Raw genomic sequence first — 22,985 nt, 5'->3', positions numbered from 1 at the left:
GAGCAGTACCCATGATAGAGCTGATGCTGAACCCTGGCACTACCTAGTGGATCTAAGGTTTGGTGCAACATAGGCACACGCTGTTTTAGTCACCCGACTCGTCTTGATAAGCACTTAGGAGAGCAGTACCCATAATGGAGCTGATGCTGAACCCTGGCAGTACCTAGCGGAACTAAGGTTTGGTGCAACATAGGCACACGCTGTTTTAGTCATCCGACTCGTCTTGATGAGTACTTAGGAGAGCAGTACCCATGATAGAGCTGATGCTGAACCCTGGCACTACCTAGTGGATCTAAGGTTTGGTGCGACATAGGCACACGCTGTTTTAGTCACCCGACTCGTCTTGATGAGCACTTAGGAGAGCAGTACCCATGATAGAGCTGATGCTGAACCCTGGCAGTACCTACTTGATCTAAGGTTTGGTGCAACATAGGCACACGCTGTTTTAGTCACCCGACTCGTTTTGATGAGCACTTAGGAGAGCAGTACCCATAATGGAGCTGATGCTGAACCCTGGCAGTACCTAGCGGAACTAAGGATTGGTGCAACATAGGCACACGCTGTTTTAGTCATCCGACTCGTCTTGATGAGCACTTAGGAGAGCAGTACCCATGATAGAGCTGATGCTGAACCCTGGCACTACCTAGTGGATCTAAGGTTTGGTGCAACATAGGCACACGCTGTTTTAGTCACCCGACTCGTCTTGATGAGCACTTAGGAGAGCAGTACCCATAATGGAGCTGATGCTGAACCCTGGCAGTACCTAGCGGAACTAAGGTTTGGTGCAACATAGGCACACGCTGTTTTAGTCATCCGACTCGTCTTTATGAGCACTTAGGAGAGCGGTACCCATGATAGAGCTGATGCTGAACCCTGGCAATACCCAGTGGATCTAAGGTTTGGTGCAATATAGGCACGCGCTGTTTTGGGCATCCGACTCGTCTTGATGAGCACTTAGGAGAGCAGTACCCATGGTAGAGCTGATGCTGAACCCTGGCAGTACCTAGTGGATCTAAGGTTTGGTGCAACATTGGCACGCACTGTTTAGGTCGTCCGACACGTCTTGATGAGCACTTAGGAGAGCAGTACCCATGATAGAGCTGATGCTGAACCCTGGCAGTACCTAGTGGGTCTAAGGTTTGGTGCAACATAGACACCCGCTGTTTTAGTCACCAGACTCGTCTTGATGAGCACTTAGGAGAGCGGTACCCACGATAGAGCTGATGCTGAACCCTGGCAGTACCTAGTGGATCTAAGGTTTGGTGCAACATAGGCACGCGCTGTTTTGGTCATCTGACTCGTCTTGATGAGCACTTAGGAGAGCAGTACCCATGATAGAGCTGATGCTGAACCCTGGCAGTACATAGTGGAACTAAGGTTTGGTACAACATAGGCACACGCTGTTATGGTCATCTCACTCGTTCTAATGAGCACTTGGGAGCGCAATATTTGAATATTATCTTGAGATACATAACTCATAAGATAGATAACATATACTTATGGCAGTAAGCAGTAGGTCTAGGTACTTACTAGGACTCAGGTATGGTCCAATCTATTCACGCGCTGTTTTGGTTCATCCTTTTTAATTAAGTTGATGGGAATAGTAACAAAAGTGCTGCCGAATCAATGTTTTGTAAATTTTTGTATTATTCAACACTTTCAGCGCCAAGCGCCCCATTTCAATAACAAAATGAACCCGACTATCGGGTTCTTGGCACTGAAAGTGTTAACTGATCATGATTACCAATGTCATGGTCATGTAAGATATGAAAGAATATGTTTGTATTTATGAACTGAATCGGAATCCTTACAGGGATAAATTAAAATAACATATTTATTTATCATTATTTATTTATTTATTTATTTAAAAAAATGTATTACAAATTATATACCTGTATGAGTATCTCAAGATAATATTCAAATATTGCGCTCCCAAGTGCTCATTAGAACGAGTGAGATGACCATAACAGCGTGTGCCTATGTTGTACCAAACCTTAGTTCCACTATGTACTGCCAGGGTTCAGCATCAGCTCTATCATGGGTACTGCTCTCCCAAGTGATCATTAGAACGAGTGAAATGACCATAACAGCGTGGGCCTATGTTGTACCAAACCTTAGTTCCACTATGTACTGCCAGGGTTCAGCATCAGCTCTATCATGGGTACTGCTCTCCTAAGTGCTCATCTAGACGAGTCGGGTGACTAAAACAGCGGGTGCCTATGTTGCACCAAACCTTAGATCCACTAGGTACTGCCAGGGTTCAGCATCAGCTCTATCATGGGTACTGCTCTCCTAAGTGCTCATCAAGACGAGTCGGACGACCTAAACCGCGCGTGCCTATGTTGCACCAAACCTTAGATCCACTAGGTACTGCCAGGGTTCAGCATCAGCTCTATCATGGGTACTGCTCTCCTAAGTGCTCATCAAGACGAGTCGGACGACCTAAACAGCGCGTGCCTATGTTGCACCAAACCTTAGATCCACTAGGTACTGCCAGGGTTCAGCATCAGCTCTATCATGGGTACCGCTCTCCTAAGTGCTCATCAAGACGAGTCGGGTGACTAAAACAGCGTGTGCCTATGTTGCACTAAACCTTAGATCCACTAGGTACTGCCAGGGTTCAGCATCAGCTCTATCATGGGTACTGCTCTCCTAAGTGCTCATCAAGACGAGTCGGATGACTAAAACAGTGTGTGCCTATGTTGCACCAAACCTTAGACCCACTAGGTACTGCCAGGGTTCAGCATCAGCTCTATCATGGGTACTGCTCTCCTAAGTGCTCATCAAGACGAGTCGGATGACTAAAACAGCGTGTGCCTATGTTGCACCAAACCTTAGATCCACTAGGTACTGCCAGGGTTCAGCATCAGCTCTATCGTACTGCTCTCCTAAGTGCTCATCAAGACGAGTCGGACGACCTAAACAGCGCGTGCCTATGTTGCACCAAACCTTAGATCCACTAGGTACTGCCAGGGTTCAGCATCAGCTCTATCATGGGTACTGCTCTCCTAAGTGCTCATCAAGACGAGTCGGGTGACTAAAACAGCGTGTGCCTATGTTGCACCAAACCTTAGATCCACTAGGTACTGCCAGGGTTCAGCATCAGCTCTATCATGGGTACTGCTCTCCTAAGTACTCATTAAGACGAGTCGGGTGACTAAAACAGCGTGTGCCTATGTTGCACCAAACCTTAGATCCACTAGGTACTGCCAGGGTTCAGCATCAGCTCTATCATGGGTACTGCTCTCCTAAGTGCTCATCAAGACGAGTCGGACGATCTAAACAGCGCGTGCCTATGTTGCACCAAACCTTAGATCCACTAGGTACTGCCAGGGTTCAGCATCAGCTCTATAATGGGTACTGCTCTCCTAAGTGCTCATCAAGACGAGTCGGATGACCTAAACAGCGCGTGCCTATGTTGCACCAAACCTTAGATCCACTAGGTACTGCCAGGGTTCAGCATCAGCTCTATCATGGGTACTGCTCTCCTAAGTGCTCATCAAGACGAGTCGGATGACTAAAACAGTGTGTGCCTATGTTGCACCAAACCTTAGACCCACTAGGTACTGCCAGGGTTCAGCATCAGCTCTATCATGGGTACTGCTCTCCTAAGTGCTCATCTAGACGAGTCGGGTGACTAAAACAGCGTGTGCCTATGTTGCACTAAACCTTAGATCCACTAGGTACTGCCAGGGTTCAGCATCAGCTCTATCATGGGTACTGCTCTCCTAAGTGCTCATCAAGACGAGTCGGATGACTAAAACAGTGTGTGCCTATGTTGCACCAAACCTTAGACCCACTAGGTACTGCCAGGGTTCAGCATCAGCTCTATCATGGGTACTGCTCTCCTAAGTGCTCATCAAGACGTCGGATGACTAAAACAGCGTGTGCCTATGTTGCACCAAACCTTAGATCCACTAGGTACTGCCAGGGTTCAGCATCAGCTCTATCGTACTGCTCTCCTAAGTGCTCATCAAGACGAGTCGGACGACCTAAACAGCGCGTGCCTATGTTGCACCAAACCTTAGATCCACTAGGTACTGCCAGGGTTCAGCATCAGCTCTATCATGGGTACTGCTCTCCTAAGTGCTCATCAAGACGAGTCGGGTGACTAAAACAGCGTGTGCCTATGTTGCACCAAACCTTAGATCCACTAGGTACTGCCAGGGTTCAGCATCAGCTCTATCATGGGTACTGCTCTCCTAAGTACTCATCAAGACGAGTCGGGTGACTAAAACAGCGTGTGCCTATGTTGCACCAAACCTTAGATCCACTAGGTACTGCCAGGGTTCAGCATCAGCTCTATCATGGGTACTGCTCTCCTAAGTGCTCATCAAGACGAGTCGGACGACCTAAACAGCGCGTGCCTATGTTGCACCAAACCTTAGATCCACTAGGTACTGCCAGGGTTCAGCATCAGCTCTATAATGGGTACTGCTCTCCTAAGTGCTCATCAAGACGAATCGGATGACCTAAACAGCGCGTGCCTATGTTGCACCAAACCTTAGATCCACTAGGTACTGCCAGGGTTCAGCATCAGCTCTATCATGGGTACGGCTCTCCTAAGTGCTCATCTAGACGAGTCGGGTGACTAAAACAGCGTGTGCCTATGTTGCACTAAACCTTAGATCCACTAGGTACTGCCAGGGTTCAGCATCAGCTCTATCATGGGTACTGCTCTCCTAAGTGCTCATCAAGACGAGTCGGATGACTAAAACAGTGTGTGCCTATGTTGCACCAAACCTTAGACCCACTAGGTACTGCCAGGGTTCAGCATCAGCTCTATCATGGGTACTGCTCTCCTAAGTGCTCATCAAGACGAGTCGGATGACTAAAACAGCGTGTGCCTATGTTGCACCAAACCTTAGATCCACTAGGTACTGCCAGGGTTCAGCATCAGCTCTATCGTACTGCTCTCCTAAGTGCTCATCAAGACGAGTCGGACGACCTAAACAGCGCGTGCCTATGTTGCACCAAACCTTAGATCCACTAGGTACTGCCAGGGTTCAGCATCAGCTCTATCATGGGTACTGCTCTCCTAAGTGCTCATCAAGACGAGTCGGGTGACTAAAACAGCGTGTGCCTATGTTGCACCAAACCTTAGATCCACTAGGTACTGCCAGGGTTCAGCATCAGCTCTATCATGGGTACTGCTCTCCTAAGTACTCATCAAGACGAGTCGGGTGACTAAAACAGCGTGTGCCTATGTTGCACCAAACCTTAGATCCACTAGGTACTGCCAGGGTTCAGCATCAGCTCTATCATGGGTACTGCTCTCCTAAGTGCTCATCAAGACGAGTCGGACGACCTAAACAGCGCGTGCCTATGTTGCACCAAACCTTAGATCCACTAGGTACTGCCAGGGTTCAGCATCAGCTCTATAATGGGTACTGCTCTCCTAAGTGCTCATCAAGACGAGTCGGATGACCTAAACAGCGCGTGCCTATGTTGCACCAAACCTTAGATCCACTAGGTACTGCCAGGGTTCAGCATCAGCTCTATCATGGGTACTGCTCTCCTAAGTGCTCATCAAGACGAGTCGGGTGACTAAAACAGCGTGTGCCTATGTTGCACGTTGCACCAAACCTTAGATCCACTAGGTACTGCCAGGGTTCAGCATCAGCTCTATCATGGGTACTGCTCTCCTAAGTGCTCATCTAGACGAGTCGGGTGACTAAAACAGCGTGTGCCTATGTTGCACCAAACCTTAGATCCACTAGGTACTGCCAGGGTTCAGCATCAGCTCTATCATGGGTACTGCTCTCCTAAGTGCTCATCAAGACGAGTCGGACGACCTAAACAGCGCGTGCCTATGTTGCACCAAACCTTAGATCCACTAGGTACTGCCAGGGTTCAGCATCAGCTCTATCATGGGTACTGCTCTCCTAAGTGCTCATCAAGACGAGTCGGATGACCTAAACAGCGCGTGCCTATGTTGCACCAAACCTTAGATCCACTAGGTACTGCCAGGGTTCAGCATCAGCTCTATCATGGGTACTACTCTCCTAAGTGCTCATCAAGACGAGTCGGGTGACTAAAACAGCGTGTGCCTATGTTGCACGTTGCACCAAACCTTAGATCCACTAGGTACTGCCAGGGTTCAGCATCGGCTCTATCATGGGTACTGCTCTCCTAAGTGCTCATCAAGACGAGTCGGGTGACTAAAACAGCGTGTGCCTATGTTGCACCAAACCTTAGATCCACTAGGTAGTGCCAGGGTTCAGCATCAGCTCTATCATGGGTACTGCTCTCCTAAGTGCTCATCAAGACGAGTCGGATGACTAAAACAGCGTGTGCCTATGTTGCACCAAACCTTAGTTCCGCTAGGTACTGCCGGGGTTCAGCATCAGCTCCATTATGGGTACTGCTCTCCTAAGTGCTCATCAAGACGAGTCGGGTGACTATAACAGCGTGTGCCTATGTTGCACCAAACTTTAGATCCACTAGGTACTGCCAGGGTTCAGCATCAGCTCTATCATGGGTACTGCTCTCCTAAGTGCTCATCAAGACGAGTCGGGTGACTAAAACTGCGTGTGCCTATGTTGCACCAAACCTTAGATCCACTAGGTACTGCCAGGGTTCAGCATCAGCTCTATCATGGGTACCGCTCTCCTAAGTGCTCATCAAGACGAGTCGGGTGACTAAAACAGCGTGTGCCTATGTTGCACCAAACCTTAGATCCATTAGGTACTGCCAGGGTTCAGCATCAGCTCTATCATGGGTACTGCTCTCCTAAGTGCTCATCAAGACGAGTCGGGTGACTAAAACTGCGTGTGCCTATGTTGCACCAAACCTTAGATCCACTAGGTACTACCAGGGTTCAGCATCAGCTCTATCATGGGTACCGCTCTCCTAAGTGCTCATCAAGACGAGTCGGGTGACTAAAACAGCGTGTGCCTATGTTGCACCAAACCTTAGATCCACTAGGTACTGCCAGGGTTCAGCATCAGCTCTATCATGGGTACCGCTCTTCTAAGTGCTCATCAAGACGAGTCGGGTGACTAAAACAGCGTGTGCCTATGTTGCACCAAACCTTAGATCCACTAGGTAGTGCCAGGGTTCAGCATCAGCTCTATCATGGGTACTGCTCTCCTAAGTGCTCATCAAGACGAGTCGGGTGACTAAAACAGCGTGTGCCTATGTTGCACCAAACCTTAGATCCACTAGGTACTGCCAGGGTTCAGCATCAGCTCTATCATGGGTACTGCTCTCCTAAGTGCTCATCAAGACGAGTCGGGTGACTAAAACAGCGTGTGCCTATGTTGCACCAAACCTTAGATCCACTAGGTACTGCCAGGGTTCAGCATCAGCTCCATTATGGGTACTGCTCTCCTAAGTGCTCATCAAGACGAGTCGGATGACTAAAACAGCGTGTGCCTATGTTGCACCAAACCTTAGTTCCGCTAGGTACTGCCAGGGTTCAGCATCAGCTCCATTATGGGTACTGCTCTCCTAAGTGCTCATCAAGACGAGTCGGGTGACTAAAACAGCGTGTGCCTATGTTGCACCAAACCTTAGATCCACTAGGTACTGCCAGGGTTCAGCATCAGCTCTATCATGGGTACTGCTCTCCTAAGTGCTCATCAAGACGAGTCGGATGACTAAAACAGCGTGTGCCTATGTTGCACCAAACCTTAGATCCATTAGGTACTGCCAGGGTTCAGCATCAGCTCTATCATGGGTATGGCTCTCCGAAGTGCTCATCAAGACGAGTCGGATGACTAAAACAGCGTGTGCCTATGTTGCACCAAACCTTAGATCCATTAGGTACCGCCAGGGTTCAGCATCAGCTCTATCATGGGTACGGCTCTCCGAAGTGCTCATCAAGACGATTTAAATGACCAAAACCGCGTATGTCTGTGCTGCACCAAACCAGAATTCTACTAGGTAGTAGGGAGGTACTGCTACTACTGCCAGGGTTCAGTCAGGGTCATTTTGCTGTCTCATTTTAAAATATCACGAATGTAATTTTATTAGACGTTAATTGAGAGTAATTCTAATTAATATTTTGAAACTTTAATGGCCATTGAAGTTAATCCGAATTAAAGTTAATCCGAATTAACTTCAATGGCCATTAACGTCTCAAAAATTTAATCCGAATTAACTTTAATCCGAATTAACTTTAATCCGAATTAAATGGCTAATGGTTAATGGCCATTAACCTTTTTAATTGTTAATTTTTAATGGTTAATGGCATTAGCGTTCGGCCAACACTGTATGTAGGTATATCATATCCACAAATAAAATTAAAAAGTGTAATACATTATTTTAAGCAGACTTGTTTTAACTCGTTTTTATGGTTCCTTATCCAAAGGGTAAAAACGTGACCCTATTACTAAGACTCCGTTGTCTTTCTGTCTGTCTGTCACCAGGCTGTATCTCATGAACCGTGATAGCTAGACTAGACAGTTGAAATTTTTACAGATGATGTATTCTGTTGCCGCTATAACATTAACAACAAATACTAAAAACAGAATAAAATAAATATTTAAGTGAGGCTCCCATACAACAAACATGTTTTTTTTGCGTAATGGTACGGAACCCATAGTCCGACTCGCACTTAGCCGGTTTATTTTTATTTTTAGGTATATCTTCCAGGTGCCTATTTTCACTTGTGTGCCGTATTGTTCCAGTGTGTAATATGCGTGAACGCGAAAGCGACGATGCAGACCTCGCCGTGCGGGCACCGCGTGGTCTGCCGTCGCTGCTTCGTGAAAACCATCCAAATGGCCGTCAGCCAACGGCTGCTGCCACTCCGCTGCGTCATCTGCCGCGCCAAGATCCTGCGGCTGCGGCAGGCGCCGCGGTTGGTCACTAGCAAGAGCTGGCAGGTAAGAACAAAATTATTAGAATGCTTTAGGATCCTTTGATAGCCAAGCAATGTAGGTTGGCAAAATAAAATTGTAGCCAAAACAGTCAAAAGATCAGATTCAAATTGCGTCTGCATTCTGATCGGCGCCTCACCACTGTGCGCCCATTCCGCCCATCAACTGATCAACTTCTCACCGAACAGGCATTTAATTACTCGTATGTGTCCATAACGCATTTCCTTTTCACTGTTGGTAACTGATACTTTCCCGTCTTATTATCAAATAAATGGCACTTTAATAAAATTATATGTACAAATTAGAATTGACGATGATAACTAGCCGACGTACCTATTTAAGAGAATTTTGTGTGCTTACAGGTGTCAAGCGGCAGCGGCAAATCATGGGGCGTGCCGGGCTCCGTCTCCAGTTACTCGGTGGGCGCGCGCTCCGTGCCCGCCTCCGCTTCGCTTTACTCTGTGACCAGCGGCGAGTCTTCCCTCTCCGGTCAGTATAGCGGTAGTCGCAAACCATAGGGTTCAGTCATTATCCTTTACCTGATTCGTTTCTGGCATCACTGCAATTATACCTAATATAAATATTATTCTAATGAAATGACCAAGTACTGATCGAGTAACAATGTTTTACGGAACTTCCCTGTAATTAACTGCCCATACCAGCTATTCGATCAGTCTGCCGATCTTGACTTAATAATCATTAACAACTTGTAAACTTCCAGGAGTGTCTTCCGTATCGTCAAACAGCGGCGGCGTGAGCGCCGGCTGCTCGACGAAACTCTGCGGTGGCGCCAAATGCGGTGGAGCCTGTCTGGGCGCCGTGCCGCGTGCCTCGGCCCCCGCGACCGCCCCACCGAGAGCTAGGCAGCCTGCATCTAATTCGCTGCGGCGCTCGCAGCATCATAGCATGAAGGTATAGTAACTATAATAGTGTTAGTAACCGCCGCACTGGCCCATGACCTTCCCGCCTTGTTCGCAGCATCATAAAGGTAAGGAAATAACTATGGTGTATTAGGAATTGTGAGGAAAAAGTAATAAAATCGATAAAGCTCCCCTGCTACCTTGAGGCCAAATCTGAAGTTGAATGTGGCCGCTGTGTCGCGGGCTTCGTCCGGGTCAGCGTTTTTATGACGACGTAAACCGCTTCTAATGATCGATCTGCCTAACTAACCTATAGGTACCCCTATCCTATGGCACCATGAAGTCTCATAGTCAGTGAAAACTACTCATAACAACTAGAATACAGTACAGATGATAAATTTAATTACCTATAATATTCTAGTCGAGTCTATGTTGAGCGATCGCTCTGAGCTGACCAATGTTGTCATTATTCCAGGCCCGCCTACAAGACTACCAAGTGCACAGCTACACGGGCGGGCCGGGGCCGGCGGGCGAGCCGTCGGGCCGGCTGCCCCCCATCCGCGAGTTTCAGCGCGAGTTCCGCGAGGGCCGCCGCGAGAGCGCCGCCGCCTCCGCCTCCACTAGGATAAGGTAACCATTGTAACCAGTAACCACTATACATATCTACGGTTCTCACTAACCATCTCGACACCACAGTGTAGTATATTCATAAATATGTATGGTGTGGGTAGGTTATTAAAAATAATAAATCAGTCTATACCTAGCTGTCTTTGTCTTTACTTCATGGTGACAGCGCTGCCGTGTCAGACGTATCTCTGCTATCTCAAAAAACATAGTTTTGAGTAAATCGACTTTAAAGTTTTTGGTGAGCGTGAAAACTAATAAACTCATATATTTCGTGAGTTTATTGAGTTGTCATTTTTAATATGTGTTTTGTGTTTCAATAGACGTGAAGAATAATATTTCTTTACTTTTTTTTTGTAAAAGTACATAGTTTTTGAAATAAACGCATAAACATAGTTTGGCGTAACCACTGTTTCATACATTTGGTGGTTGCGCGTAACTATGCTAACTTAAAGTTAGATGAGTTCGTTGTATGAGCGCTCATACTATTTCGCGTGGCCACGGCTCGCGGGCTTATTGCGGTTTTCGTTTATCTAAAGTTAGAAGACTACATTGTATCAACTTCTAGTAAAACGTGTAACCAGGGCATGGGGAATATTGAGGTGGTCACGCGTAGTTCTTTTATCTTAAGTTGTAAGAGTTCGTTGTATTAGTGCTCCTAGTAAAACGCGTAACCAGACTACACAAGATAATCCATTTTATATTGTGCTAACTCACATTACATACAAGGAGCCCGATTTCCATCAGTCCTTACATCATTGGTTATAAAGTAGATCAATCGTATGGTGGAAAGAGCCTTATGTTTAATCGCGTTTGCATGTATTGCATGTATGTATGTATGTATGTATGTATGTATGTATGTATGTATGTATGTATGTATGTATGTATGTATGTATGTATGTATGTATGTATGTATGTATGTATGTATGTATGTATGTATGTATGTATGTATGTACGTATGTATGTCTGTATGTATGTATGTATGTATGTATGTATGTATGTATGTATGTGTGTGTGTGTGTGTGTGTATGTGTGTGTTTGTTTGTATGTACTTTATTTTATATTTAATCCCAGTAAGTGTAAAAGGCGGAATTAACGGCAGAAGGTCAGTTACTCCAAAATTTTTAACCGCCTTAAAAAAAGGTTCTCAGTTTGACCCGTATGTTTGTCCGAGATTATCTCGCGTTTGGCTGAACTGAGTTTGATGCGGTATTCAGAAAAATGTTTGTTACATTTTGGAGAAGGTTTTAGTATACATAGATCTGAGCTGATGCTGAACCCTGGCTGTACCTAGTGGAACTCAGGTTTGGTGCAACATAGGCACACGCTGTTTTGGTCATCCAACACGTCTTAATGAGTAGTTGGGGGAGCAGTACCCAAGACAAAGCTGATGCTGAACCCTGGCTGTACCTAGTGGAACTCAGGTTTGGTGCAACGTAGACAAACGCTGTTTTGGTCATCCGACACGCCTTGATGAGCACTTGGGAGAGCAGTACCCAAGATAGAGCTGATGCTGAACCCCGGCTGTACCTAGTGGAACTCAGGTTTGGTGTAACATAGGCATACGCTGTTTTGGTCATCTAACACGTCTTAATGAGCAACTGGGAGAGCAGTACCTAAGACAGAGCTGATGCTGAACCCTGGCTGTACCTATTGGAACTCAGGTTTGGTGTAACATAGGCAAACGCTGTTTTTGGTCATCCGACACGCCTTGATGAGCACTTGGGAGAGCTGTACCTAATAGTGGAACTTAGGTTGGGTGCAACGTAGGCAAACGCTGTTTTGGTCATCCGACACGCCTTGATGAGCACTTGGGAGAGCAGTACCCAAGATAGAGCTGATGCTGAACTCCGGCTGTACCTAGTGGAACTCAGGTTTGGTGTAACATAGGCACACGCTGTTTTGGTCATCCAACACGTCTTAATGAGCACTTGGGAGAGCAGTACCCAAGATAAAGCTGATGCTGAACCCTGGTAGTACCTAGTGGAACTCAGGTTTGGTGCAACGTAGGCAAACGCTGTTTTGGTCATCCGACACGCCTTGATGAGCACTTGGGAGAGCAGTACCCAAGATAGAGCTGATGATGAACCCCGGCTGTATCTAGTGGAACTCAGGTTTTGGTTCAGGTTTGGTGTAAATTTATTGTGGGTATTAGAAGATATATAGTAAAAATATTAAGGTCAGTTACTCCAAAAAAATTATTCAGAATCAGAATCATTAACTATACGTTTCTATGTATTTCAAAATAAGACACTCCAGCGATCCAAATATATGTTTAAACTAATATTTTGCCTCTACTGACACTGTTTGAAACTTTTTCTTGCTTTTAGTAATAAAAATGAAAAGAAGAGTAAAAAAATATGTTTTATAAATTATGTTCATAACTTTACTTACTTTTTATGCATTTATTAGTTATCTTCTACAGAAGAAAGAAACTACTACAGAAGTATGTAACAAGATAGTACTCGTGCATTACTTATATTATATTGTCAGTTATTTCAATTAATTTTGTGTTTGTCATTTTTTATTTTTTATTTACGTTAAGATTTTTGACGACTTTTTTTGGTGACTGGCTGACTGACATACATATTTGGAATATTGGAACATTTGGAACGACCGACATTTAAATTCAAAATTAGACAATAATCACAAGACCAGTTGACGACTAGTTCATGACAGACAGCGGACGACGATAAACAGTTCAGTACCTATGTAGGTTATCTTAAGATTTAAAAAAAAAACGAAATAGTTTAGTTTTTCACAGGGTTTTCAGCAATGATTACAAAGTGAGATTAGCTCAGGCGCGGATCCAGCCCTCAAAAAAGGTTGTGGTCACAGCCACCCGAAAACCGAAAATCGGCCAAGTGCGACTCTAAGTTCGCTCATAAAGCAATTATGAGTCATGAATGACTTTTGAATTTGATTACCTATTTCCTTTTTCCTGCGCATCAGGACTTTGGCTTTGAATTAATTCAGAGCTGATTTCGTCCAATTAAATAGTCAGTTTTGATTAAATTCCAAATCAATTTCAATCAATCTTTTTTTTGTTTCCTATACTAGCCACAGCTAGTAAGCCAATAGGGACACTAAACTGGGCGGTGTCTTGACGGTGTCTCGGAAATTGTAGTGTGACCAGCAAGTGACATGCACCAGGCGAGACTTAATTTACAACTACTGAACCGATTTGATGAAATTTCGGCTACTTCAAATGATATCAAATTAAATTAAACGCTAGTATACATTTTACATTAAATAACTTTATTTACAGTTAGATGCTAAACCGAACCGCATTCTACTCTACTTTGAAATGAATCTTAAATGTAGGTATACGAATTTGGTAAGCAATTATGTGTGCTGTAAATTATTTCTCATTTTGAGTAATTTGAAAATAGGATGTTGAATTTTATCTTTAAAAAGTTATTACCATGTTTTGCACCAATCATAGAGGTATGATTGGCGGGTAGTCGGGTAGTCTATTTTTTTTTTCATAACAAAACTTCTAAGATCTTCATAAATATCCTTTGACGGATGTTATTATACGTACATGAACTAAAAATAGATAATTAGTTTAATTTTTTTTACTTAAATAGAAATTAAAGATAATGATCATGACTGATGATTAGTAATATAACTACTCCTTTTTAACCAATATAATTCAGACAAGTTGGTTTAAGTAGGAACTTTAAAAAAAAATATAGGATTTTTTTATGTAAATAGGTATAGTGCTACAACACTATACCTATTTACATTCCTATAAAATTTTATTATTAATTTGTTTTGTTATTGTAACGCGTCTTATAATAAACAGCAATTCTCTCAAATCTTAAATCTAGTAATTATTGCAAAAATAAATACTACGTGCAAAAATTAATCAGTGGTCTGCTTCATACATATTTATTTGCAATGATTCAGTTTTGCACCACTCTCTTTGTTTACAATATTTTTTTGCAAAAAAATATTTGAGCCAATCTGTTATATACTTATGTATACAGGGAGTCATTCGTATCGAGGTTATGAAAAAGTAAGAATTTTACATTTTAGCCTTTTGCGTAAGTAAATAAATGAATAAATATTATAGGACATTCTTACACAGATTGACTAAGTCCCACGGTAAGCCCAAGGAGGCTAAGTAAAAAATCATAAATGATAGACAGCTAATTTGTGGATTACTTAGTTGTCAGAGCTTTTCATAATCTATAAGTTGCATTAAAAGGAATTAAGTCATGCTAGACTATAATCAATATATATCTATTTATTACATTTATTACTAAGGTACTACTTTTGACTCAGTTTTACACCTTTACCTACTTTCCAAAGTCAAATTTGAATAGGCTTAAGAACTTAAGATAAGAAATATTTTATGTTTATACCGTATTTTTATTAGTTAATTAGTACATTTCTAAATAAACGAATGTGCTATACTTCCAAAAAAGTGTACGAACATTTTACGTGACAGCTGTTCCATACAAAAATGAACTGTCATAGGCATCATCATTTTACGCGCGAGGTAACGAGGTATAACTGTGGGAGCACCCAAACGTAAGTTTGATTTTGCTATTGAAGTATATACTTAAATTACAAATTCAAGCTTACGTTTCTTTTTTGCGAAAACGTTGATTATTTGATCTATATCTAGGTTCGTATCTTTATGTATATTCAGGAGAGCTAGCCCGGATAACCTTTCCTCTGCCATTGAGGCCCGCAACCAAGATTTTACTCTGCGAAGAGTAGAAAAAGATCTCTCTGCGGTAGCAATGCTAACCGGGAGAGTTGCTAATATTTGTAAAAACATTTTGATGTTAGGGTACAAATCTTAGATAAATAAGTAAGCATAGAGTACTCCATATACCAGTTTCCTTACTTAATATATAGTATGGTAAAGTTTGAAAATTACTAATAATACATACGTATTATGAATAATTTTTAAACTCCCTTGAACCTAATACTTAGTAAACGTATTTACGCTTAGCTGACTTATTTCCCTATAGTATGAGGTATTCCATTACTACTCAATCGACCACTAAATATGTAGGTAAATTATTTTATATTTGACTAGGTACATAAAGAATCTACCCAATAAAATTTTTTAAATCTAAATGTTCAGTCGAGATAGCATGATATGCCCCATAAATATATACTTATTGCACAGCTGCGTGAGTAGTTGTAGGATTTAATTTTCAAGATATTTACTTAGTCATTGACTAGAAGACGCCAAAAAACCCCCTCAAGAAAACAAATCACACACAACACGAAATATCATAGGTACAAATAATAAATCGATAAACAATGTAGGTAATGAATATTTTATTGGATAATTTGTAACTTTGTTTTATTATAAAAGTAATATACATAGAGTAGCTTACTTACACGTCGAGAAACAATCAGAGCGATAAATTGCTCTGATTGTTTAGGTAAACCCTGGCCGAAATGACCAAAAAACAAAGTTAAAATAAAGTTACAAATGATATATAGAGTAAGGCATTGCATTAGAGCGGTAAAATAGCAATAATTTCATTAAAATAACTTACCATTGTGTCGAAACAACAATCACACTAACAGCTATTTTACCCTGACTGACATTAACAAAAAACTTTTCAAGAATGGCGGCTTGCCTCGGAACTTTTGGCATTTTGGCGGGAATCTACATGTGCATGCATACAACTCAATACACTCTTGCTTTTAAATTAGTAGATCTGTCTATTGTCTATGGTCTGCGCGAGTGCGCGCTTCCAACCAGTAGTCATCTCTTTTTTTCTAATACATATTCATGCGCCAAAAAGAAACAGATAATATGTTGTAAAAATGTGACAAAAAGTATCACCATTTTTGTCTATGGCTCTTTGCTGCGTTCCGAATCACGCACGATTCATTGTTTTTATTTTTTATTTTATGAAGGCCTATCGATCTCAATATACCGTGAAAGTGTAAAAAAGGTTGTGGGCATGCCCATCTTGCCCACAACGGTGGATCCGCGCCTGGATTAGCTAAGATAATTAGTCGCACAACCTTTGTTTTCTACCACATTTCTATCACTACACATTCGTAACAAGGCTTTACTTCGTAAAAAACTCATTTCAAAGACTAATTTATCATATTTTGAACAAACAACATAAAAAAACACCGGAACGCTAACTTAACCGGGTCAATATTACGTACGTAATGAAATGTAAATGTGACGTTTTCAATCAAAAGGTACCACATTGTCGCTTACCATAAGGACGAAAATTGCTTGTATCTTTATACGAAAAACCTGTCAGAATGTCCTTATGATAAGCGACAATGTGGTACCTTTTGCTTGAAAACGACACAAATAAACAAATACACGTGGCAAGGAGCGACGAGCCGCTCCCTCCGCGCCCCGCCCCCCGCCTAACCGCGAGCCGCCTATCGTCGTACTACCTGCGTGTGGTTACGCGAAACTATGATAACTCGAGATAGTAGATATCCAGTTTGCCGTAAAAAAACTGCGAAGAGTTACGCATAATTATTCTAACTTGAGTTAGAAGAGATACGCATAACTCAATGTCCAAAAATTCGAAAACGTCTATCTTAAAACATGAAATATCTCAGTAACTAAAGACATTTTTTGAAATTTTGTTTAAGTATTATATAAAGCATAGTGTCTAGTTTCATTAAGCACTGGTTAGGCGTATCTCTGCTATCTAAAGATAGCAGAGATACGTCTGACACGGCAGAGCGGTGGGACAGACTCTGGCTGGAAAAGAAGACGTACACAACTTACAATAAACTCAACGGGTAGACCGGGATTTTCTATCTAGATTTTTATGCGAAATGAAAATTCTTCGGCAATAGTTCTTAGGTAATAAATTAATTAACTTATAGCCACCACTCAGACAGAGTAGGTACCCAGACAACAAGTACGAAAAATACACATCACATGCTCCACTTTTGGGCGAAGAACTGTATTTTTTTAAGTTTGAACTGAAACTATAATTTGGTTGTGCTTTCCAACTCGATTAATATTACTCTTTAAAAAGGTAGTTTAATACCTTAATCTAATTGAATTGTTTTCTTATTAGGTATTCTTTCTTGTTACAGATGCGCCCAAAAAATAGTAACACAGTTAGAAACGTCACCGCAAAAAAACACGGACCACTTCTTTCGACCACTCAAAGCGCCGAGCAAAGACGACCCGCCCAAATCCAGAGATCACAGCAAAGAGACTGAACGGAAAAAGGATAACCCCAAAACTAAGCCCAAAAAAGAAGATAAGAAAAAGAAAGAGGAAGAGTCTACAAATCAAGAAGATAAGAACAAGAAAGATGAAAGCACTGACAACAGAAAGAACGAGATAGCGGAGCGAAAGAAGGAAGAGAAGCTAAGGCTAAAAGCGGAAAAGGAAGCTAAGAAAGAAGCGAACAAGCTGGCTAAAGAGGAAGAGAGACAAGCTAAACTCTTAGCCAAAGAAGAAGAACGTCAGGCCAAACTATTAGCGAAGGAAGAAAAGAAGAAAGCCAAGAAGGAAGCAAAGCTTGCGGCGCAAGCGGAAAAGGAGAAAAACAAATGAAGAACCGTTAAAATTTTTACAACGTAGTACATGTAGCTGTCTAGAAACTAGATTCGGGTATTGTAAGGGTCTCCCCAAATATATTGACGCGGTAGAAAAAAACCTTTGTTACTACGCAATAAGAGCGAAAAAGGCGTCGGCGCGTCGACAGGCGCCGCGCCGTGAGCCGAGCTGAATGACAATTTTTTCGCTCTTATTGCGCAGACAGGCCGAATCCGCATGTAGGGAGACCCTTATTGAGGGAATCGTAAAACAATTTTAATAGAACGTATTCAACAATACTAAATAGTCCATAAAACACAATTATGATTAACTACAATAACAAATAGGACGTATAAACCGTGAAATGTGTTACGTTACTTCATTAGTCGTTGCTTTGATACTCATTTATAGAACTTTTATTTTTTTATACTTTTGTTACAAGCAGAAATCTGTTGTTTAAATTAGGAATGTTTAGTTGTAAGATCTTTAATTATGAGAAGCAATCTAATAGGTACATTAGTTGGGTCATAGTTGGAACTCTACAAACTGTGAAGACTGAACGAATGGGATAAAGCAATCATATCGTTTTGTAATTTACTTGTGTAACAAAGAGTAGTTAAGAGCTTTGTGCATCCGGCGCCGCCAAATGTTTATTTGTGACGATCTCAGGGAAAGGGGCCTAAGTGCGACAGATACTTTTATTATATACTCCCATATACACTCACGAGCAACGAAAAAGAGTCGTTTTGCATGATAATGTCCTTGCAAAGTGACCCATTTTCGTAACTCTTGAGTTTAAATGCGACGCTTATATCCTAGCCGACTCCGACGATACTTTTTGTTTAGCACGAGCCGTCCGAATTTATTTATTTATTTACGCGACTATTAGAAACACCCTTATCGCGCGCTAGTCGCACTTAGGGCGCGATTAGGCTGCGTTTCCACCAGAGATGTGTAGCGAGGGATGTATGTTCAAAACCAATAGAATCATTTCATTTACCTATCCTCGCTCAACGCAACTCTAGTGGACAATACCCTATTGGTTCTTAACAAACACAATCTCGCACGTCTCTGGTGGAAACGCAGCCTTACACTGGGCTGTCTTCGACTGTCTGTCGCAACACTTGCCTTTAGATCTCATTCCCCTAAGAACGCCACATTTGACTACATAGGTACTAATTTCTTGTACTTAGTTTGTCTGTAAGTAAAGCTTATATTATGTATATTTAGTCAATTATTTTTTCATCATTTTAATATTAATTATAATACACAAAAGTATACAATAAAACTTATTATGGGAATATTTGTTATGAATACTGATTTGATATCTGTCAAAAGAAGAATCAAACGACTAAAAATATATTATCATCCATACTATTGCCTAAAGTGAAATACCCATTACAGACTCACTCATATATTTACCTCTATCACGATGGATTGAGACTTCAGAGCTGTGACAATGACAAGTACCTACTAATTATGCCAAAAAGGTACCCTAGCATTTGAACCACAATTTACTGTCTTGGAAGTATGGAACCTGCAACTGCTTGCCAATCACACTATACGCAACTACAAGGAACGTGAAAGGTACAAGGAAAAAAATATTATAAATTAACCCCCCATGCCCCATTCAACTCCAGTATGGCAAACCTCAGTTAAATTTTGTCTTTGTCTAACAAATACAAATGTCAAAAAGACGGAAAGAGACAATCGTTTTATTGACGGGATGTTGCGTAAATATTCCCTGGGAGTCCTCAGACCCTAGCCAAAATGACCATCGTACATCGACAAACGCGAAACGAAAAGAAAAAGTCACGTGACAATTTCCATACATTATTTAAGTTTCAATTTGCGTTTTCTATGAACGATTGTCACCTTGGCTAGACCCCCTGAGGGCCTAGCGCGAAAACCGAAATTCGCAAATTGCGGGGATCTTTCTCTTTTACTCAAATGAAGGCAACACAGAGTAACAGAGAAAGACCAATTTCGGTTTTCGCGGTTATAGCGTTGGTCTTGAACGGGCCAAGAAAGTGTTTTCTAAAACAAAGAGATCAATAGGTATGGTACAATTAAAATTCTTACCATTGTCATTTTCATTTACAAATAAAATAGCATCATATTTTAACCCATTGTAAGATTAAACGCGTAGAGAATCATATCAAACCGCATGTAGCATTAAAGTGCTAGTTAAGTGTTGAATATTAATTTTGTAAGGATTCCAACTGTTGGAATTTATTGTCAATCGTTAGAATTTTCCTGTAAAATAAATAACAATGTTACCATATGTTTGCAGTTTTTTATTTGCCCAAAATTCGACAAAGTATTGCAGTCTCATATATTAAGTTACACATGTCATAGTAAACCTGACTGTATTGACATATAAACTGGATGGGAGGCCCTTCACACTAAGCATGTATGCAACTGTCTAAGTCAAACAGGACACGAAACTTTTTGGGACGTTCACAATGATTGAATTTCCATTATATTAGTTAAAATATACATTTTATGAGAGAGATTTATATATATTTTATAGCTGTGGTATATTCCTGATATTAAACTGTCAAAACACCAGTTTAGTCTGTCATTGCATGATGTTATTTGCAAATATGCCACTACTTTATAAAGTGTAACTGACAGAGAACCCCTTTGGTCTTCTGCAGTGTCCAATTTAATGGATTACTTTGGATTATTTATAGCAGTATCCTTTCTAAAGCTTCTTTATGTCCTGTTTCAAATAGAGAGCCATACAAATCATGACACCATTTCACAGTGAAACAGAAAATTAAGCAACAATTCATAGTTTATTATCTACATGTAACAAATCACTTGAACTATTATACTAACATCACTGAGTTGCTTAATCTTTGTAGTCATCACCGATGCGCTCCTGCATTTCATCGCTGATCTTCTTCTCAATGCGGAGGTATTTGTTGACCATGGGGCGGTAGTAGTATGCCTGGTAATCTTGACGTTCTGCCATCTTGGCTTGGATTTCCGACTCTAGTTTACGGAGCTTGACCTTCTGCTGTTCCTCATCGATCCAGTGCATGAATTTTTCGTATTCCTGAAATATGCCATTAAAATGATATAGTTAGTAGAACAATTCATTTTGAGGCAAAATAAAATACACTTTTGCTTCTCGTCTACTTGGCGTTTTGATTTACTTATTACTCGTGGATATAGTAAATTTTTCTTTCGATTCAGTTGTGTGGAAGTAAAGTAAAATAAAGAGAAATATCCTTTTAACCTATACTGGGCCACTTTTCACATCAATATCTGTAGCCGCCATGCAGGTCTCGACGACAAATAAAAAGACTTTGATTCGAAGTAAACGTGTAGTCTTGAATATATAGGTGCTGGTTAGAATCAGAATCAGAATATTTTTTATTTGTGAAAACATAGGTACAATAAAATTGTGGTGTTAAATTATGTACAGTACAGGTTTCTCTATGGTTGGCTACGAGGTACAGTTGACGAAAAGGGTTAAAGGGTGCATAAGTGGTAGTAATGGTATGGAGGCTGATGCAAGAGTGATTAAGCTAATTTTGAATAGTAAAAAGGTAGTCTAAATTTAGGTGCCTCTAATTGGCCGCGATACAAGTTATGTGGAGCGCTCCTATTGGTGCTTTTAAAAAAGCCTCCGCATAGTAAGCAAGCCCGACAGCTGCGTTTAGCTACTGCATTATACAAATAAAAGGTTGCGTTCGCAACAATATCCACCAGCCATAATTACAAGTCCCACTTGGATGTCCTACATACCCTTACTCTACTACACTATCATCTCCCATACTTTCAAGGTGTCTAAAGAAGCAGAATACTTAAGAGAAATCAATGATAATCATACATTAGGGTTTTGGGTGCAGGAATGATTTCATGTACATATTAACAACTTTGTTTATTGTAAAATAATTACCAAAGTATGAATTAAAAATAGGTAGTAAGCTCCAAATGTGCTTATAAATGTTAAAATAGTTTGTTTTTACAGTTTTTACCTATTTTTTGGATAACGCAATAAATTCCCGCACCCAAGACTCGGGGTCTTGGGTGCGGGAATTTGATATAATGTTCAGACATTTGGTAATTTGTAAGTATGGTGCTGCTGTTTACCTGCTGAGGGCTGTTGTGGATGTAGCGCGCAATAAACCTCGTGATGGGATGGCGATGGTACTCCCAGTGTTTAGGGCTGTACCCATCGGGGATGGGCTCCAGCTGCGCCGGCCCAATGAACACGTTCGTGTAGAAGATGATCAGCCCCACGGGGATCAGCCCCAACAGGGTGTAGTAGTGGAACATATCCTTGAACTTGATGTATTGCCATCTGAAAATGTAGGTTATGTTTTTATTATTCACGGAAAACCGCTAAATTAGCCGAAATTATAAACTAGTTTTAACGCTACATGTACATATTTCACATACGTTTTAAATGCGCTTTAAGTTAAGCATTTGAACATTTCATAACAAATAGCTAATGGTTAGGTAATCACTGTCAGTAGGACCGTACCTTGATGGCTGCAGTGGCATTGTCTTGTGTTCATGGCCGCCAAATAGGGCTTTGTTAGTTGATAGTTTCACATTTTGGAGTACGTTTGGCTTAGTGCCTTGATTTTTAAGTAAACTAATGCCGAAAGATCGGCCTAAAGCACTCCAAGATACCATTTTTATTGACTACTATTTTGACATATACACCATGTTGCCAAAGTTGAAATCCAAGAATAGCCAATTAGCCATATGTCACATGGCAATAATCAAAATTGTAAAAATATATAGTTGGTCAAGCAAATCTTGTCAGTAAATAAGAACAAAAAAACTACACTCATCCCATTCTTCTGGGCGCCAGCACCAATGCAAGACAGTATGACTCTCTTTGTCTACGCCCGAAATGAGACGGTCCCTTGACAAACTATAAGTAGGTGGTCAAGCAAATCTTGTCAGTAGAAAAAGGCGGCAAATTTAATTAGCATTATAACCATATTATAACATTTTAGGTGAATGTCATGGATAAGCAATTATTTTTACTGTTAGTATAATATTCAGTTTTATAGCAGGTCAAAGGTCAAACAAGCTTGTCAGTAAAAAAAGGCGCGAAATTCAAATTTTCAATGGGACAATAACCCTTCGCGCCTACATTTTGTAATTTGTAATAAAATGAATAACCATAGACAACGA

General features: G+C 41.5%; 2 protein-coding genes across 2 annotated transcripts in view; one reads left to right on the top strand and one right to left on the bottom strand.

The window, feature by feature from the left end:
• The window catches only part of LOC134746538 (protein split ends), a 108,750-nt gene extending 88,647 nt beyond the window's left edge, over window positions 1–20,103 (top strand). Inside the window, exons 4-8 of the mRNA XM_063680950.1 lie at window positions 8,634–8,831; window positions 9,188–9,314; window positions 9,547–9,737; window positions 10,161–10,315; window positions 17,369–20,103. Of these exons, the coding sequence (XP_063537020.1) occupies window positions 8,634–8,831; window positions 9,188–9,314; window positions 9,547–9,737; window positions 10,161–10,315; window positions 17,369–17,837 (1,140 nt within the window). The 3' untranslated portion in view covers window positions 17,838–20,103. The remainder of the gene's footprint in view (window positions 1–8,633; window positions 8,832–9,187; window positions 9,315–9,546; window positions 9,738–10,160; window positions 10,316–17,368) is intronic.
• Window positions 20,104–20,601: 498 nt separating this feature from the next.
• LOC134746540 (NADH dehydrogenase [ubiquinone] 1 beta subcomplex subunit 5, mitochondrial) lies at window positions 20,602–22,516 on the bottom strand. The gene is made up of 3 exons (XM_063680953.1): window positions 22,321–22,516; window positions 21,927–22,137; window positions 20,602–20,883 (listed from the first exon to the last, which is right to left on the bottom strand). Exons 1-3 carry the CDS (start codon window positions 22,473–22,475, stop codon window positions 20,677–20,679), a joined length of 573 nt encoding a protein of 190 aa, XP_063537023.1. The 5' UTR covers window positions 22,476–22,516; the 3' UTR covers window positions 20,602–20,676.
• Window positions 22,517–22,985: the final 469 nt, after the last annotated feature.

Source organism: Cydia strobilella, chromosome 13, assembly GCF_947568885.1.
Source record: "Cydia strobilella chromosome 13, ilCydStro3.1, whole genome shotgun sequence".
Lineage (NCBI taxonomy): Eukaryota > Metazoa > Arthropoda > Insecta > Lepidoptera > Tortricidae > Cydia > Cydia strobilella.
The sequence above is the reverse complement of the archived record's forward strand: the minus strand, read 5'-3'. Positions and strand labels throughout refer to the sequence as shown.

Bases quoted from the DNA above. Each gene is read 5' to 3' on its own strand.
- LOC134746540 (XM_063680953.1), bottom strand. From the start codon at position 22,475: ATGGTATCTTGGAGTGCTTTAGGCCGATCTTTCGGCATTAGTTTACTT. The intron at 22,138-22,320 runs GTACGGTCCTAC...CTACATTTTCAG, and splicing joins ATGCCACTGCAGCCATCAAG to ATGGCAATACATCAAGTTCA. The intron at 20,884-21,926 runs GTAAACAGCAGC...GGCATATTTCAG, and splicing joins TCCACAACAGCCCTCAGCAG to GAATACGAAAAATTCATGCA.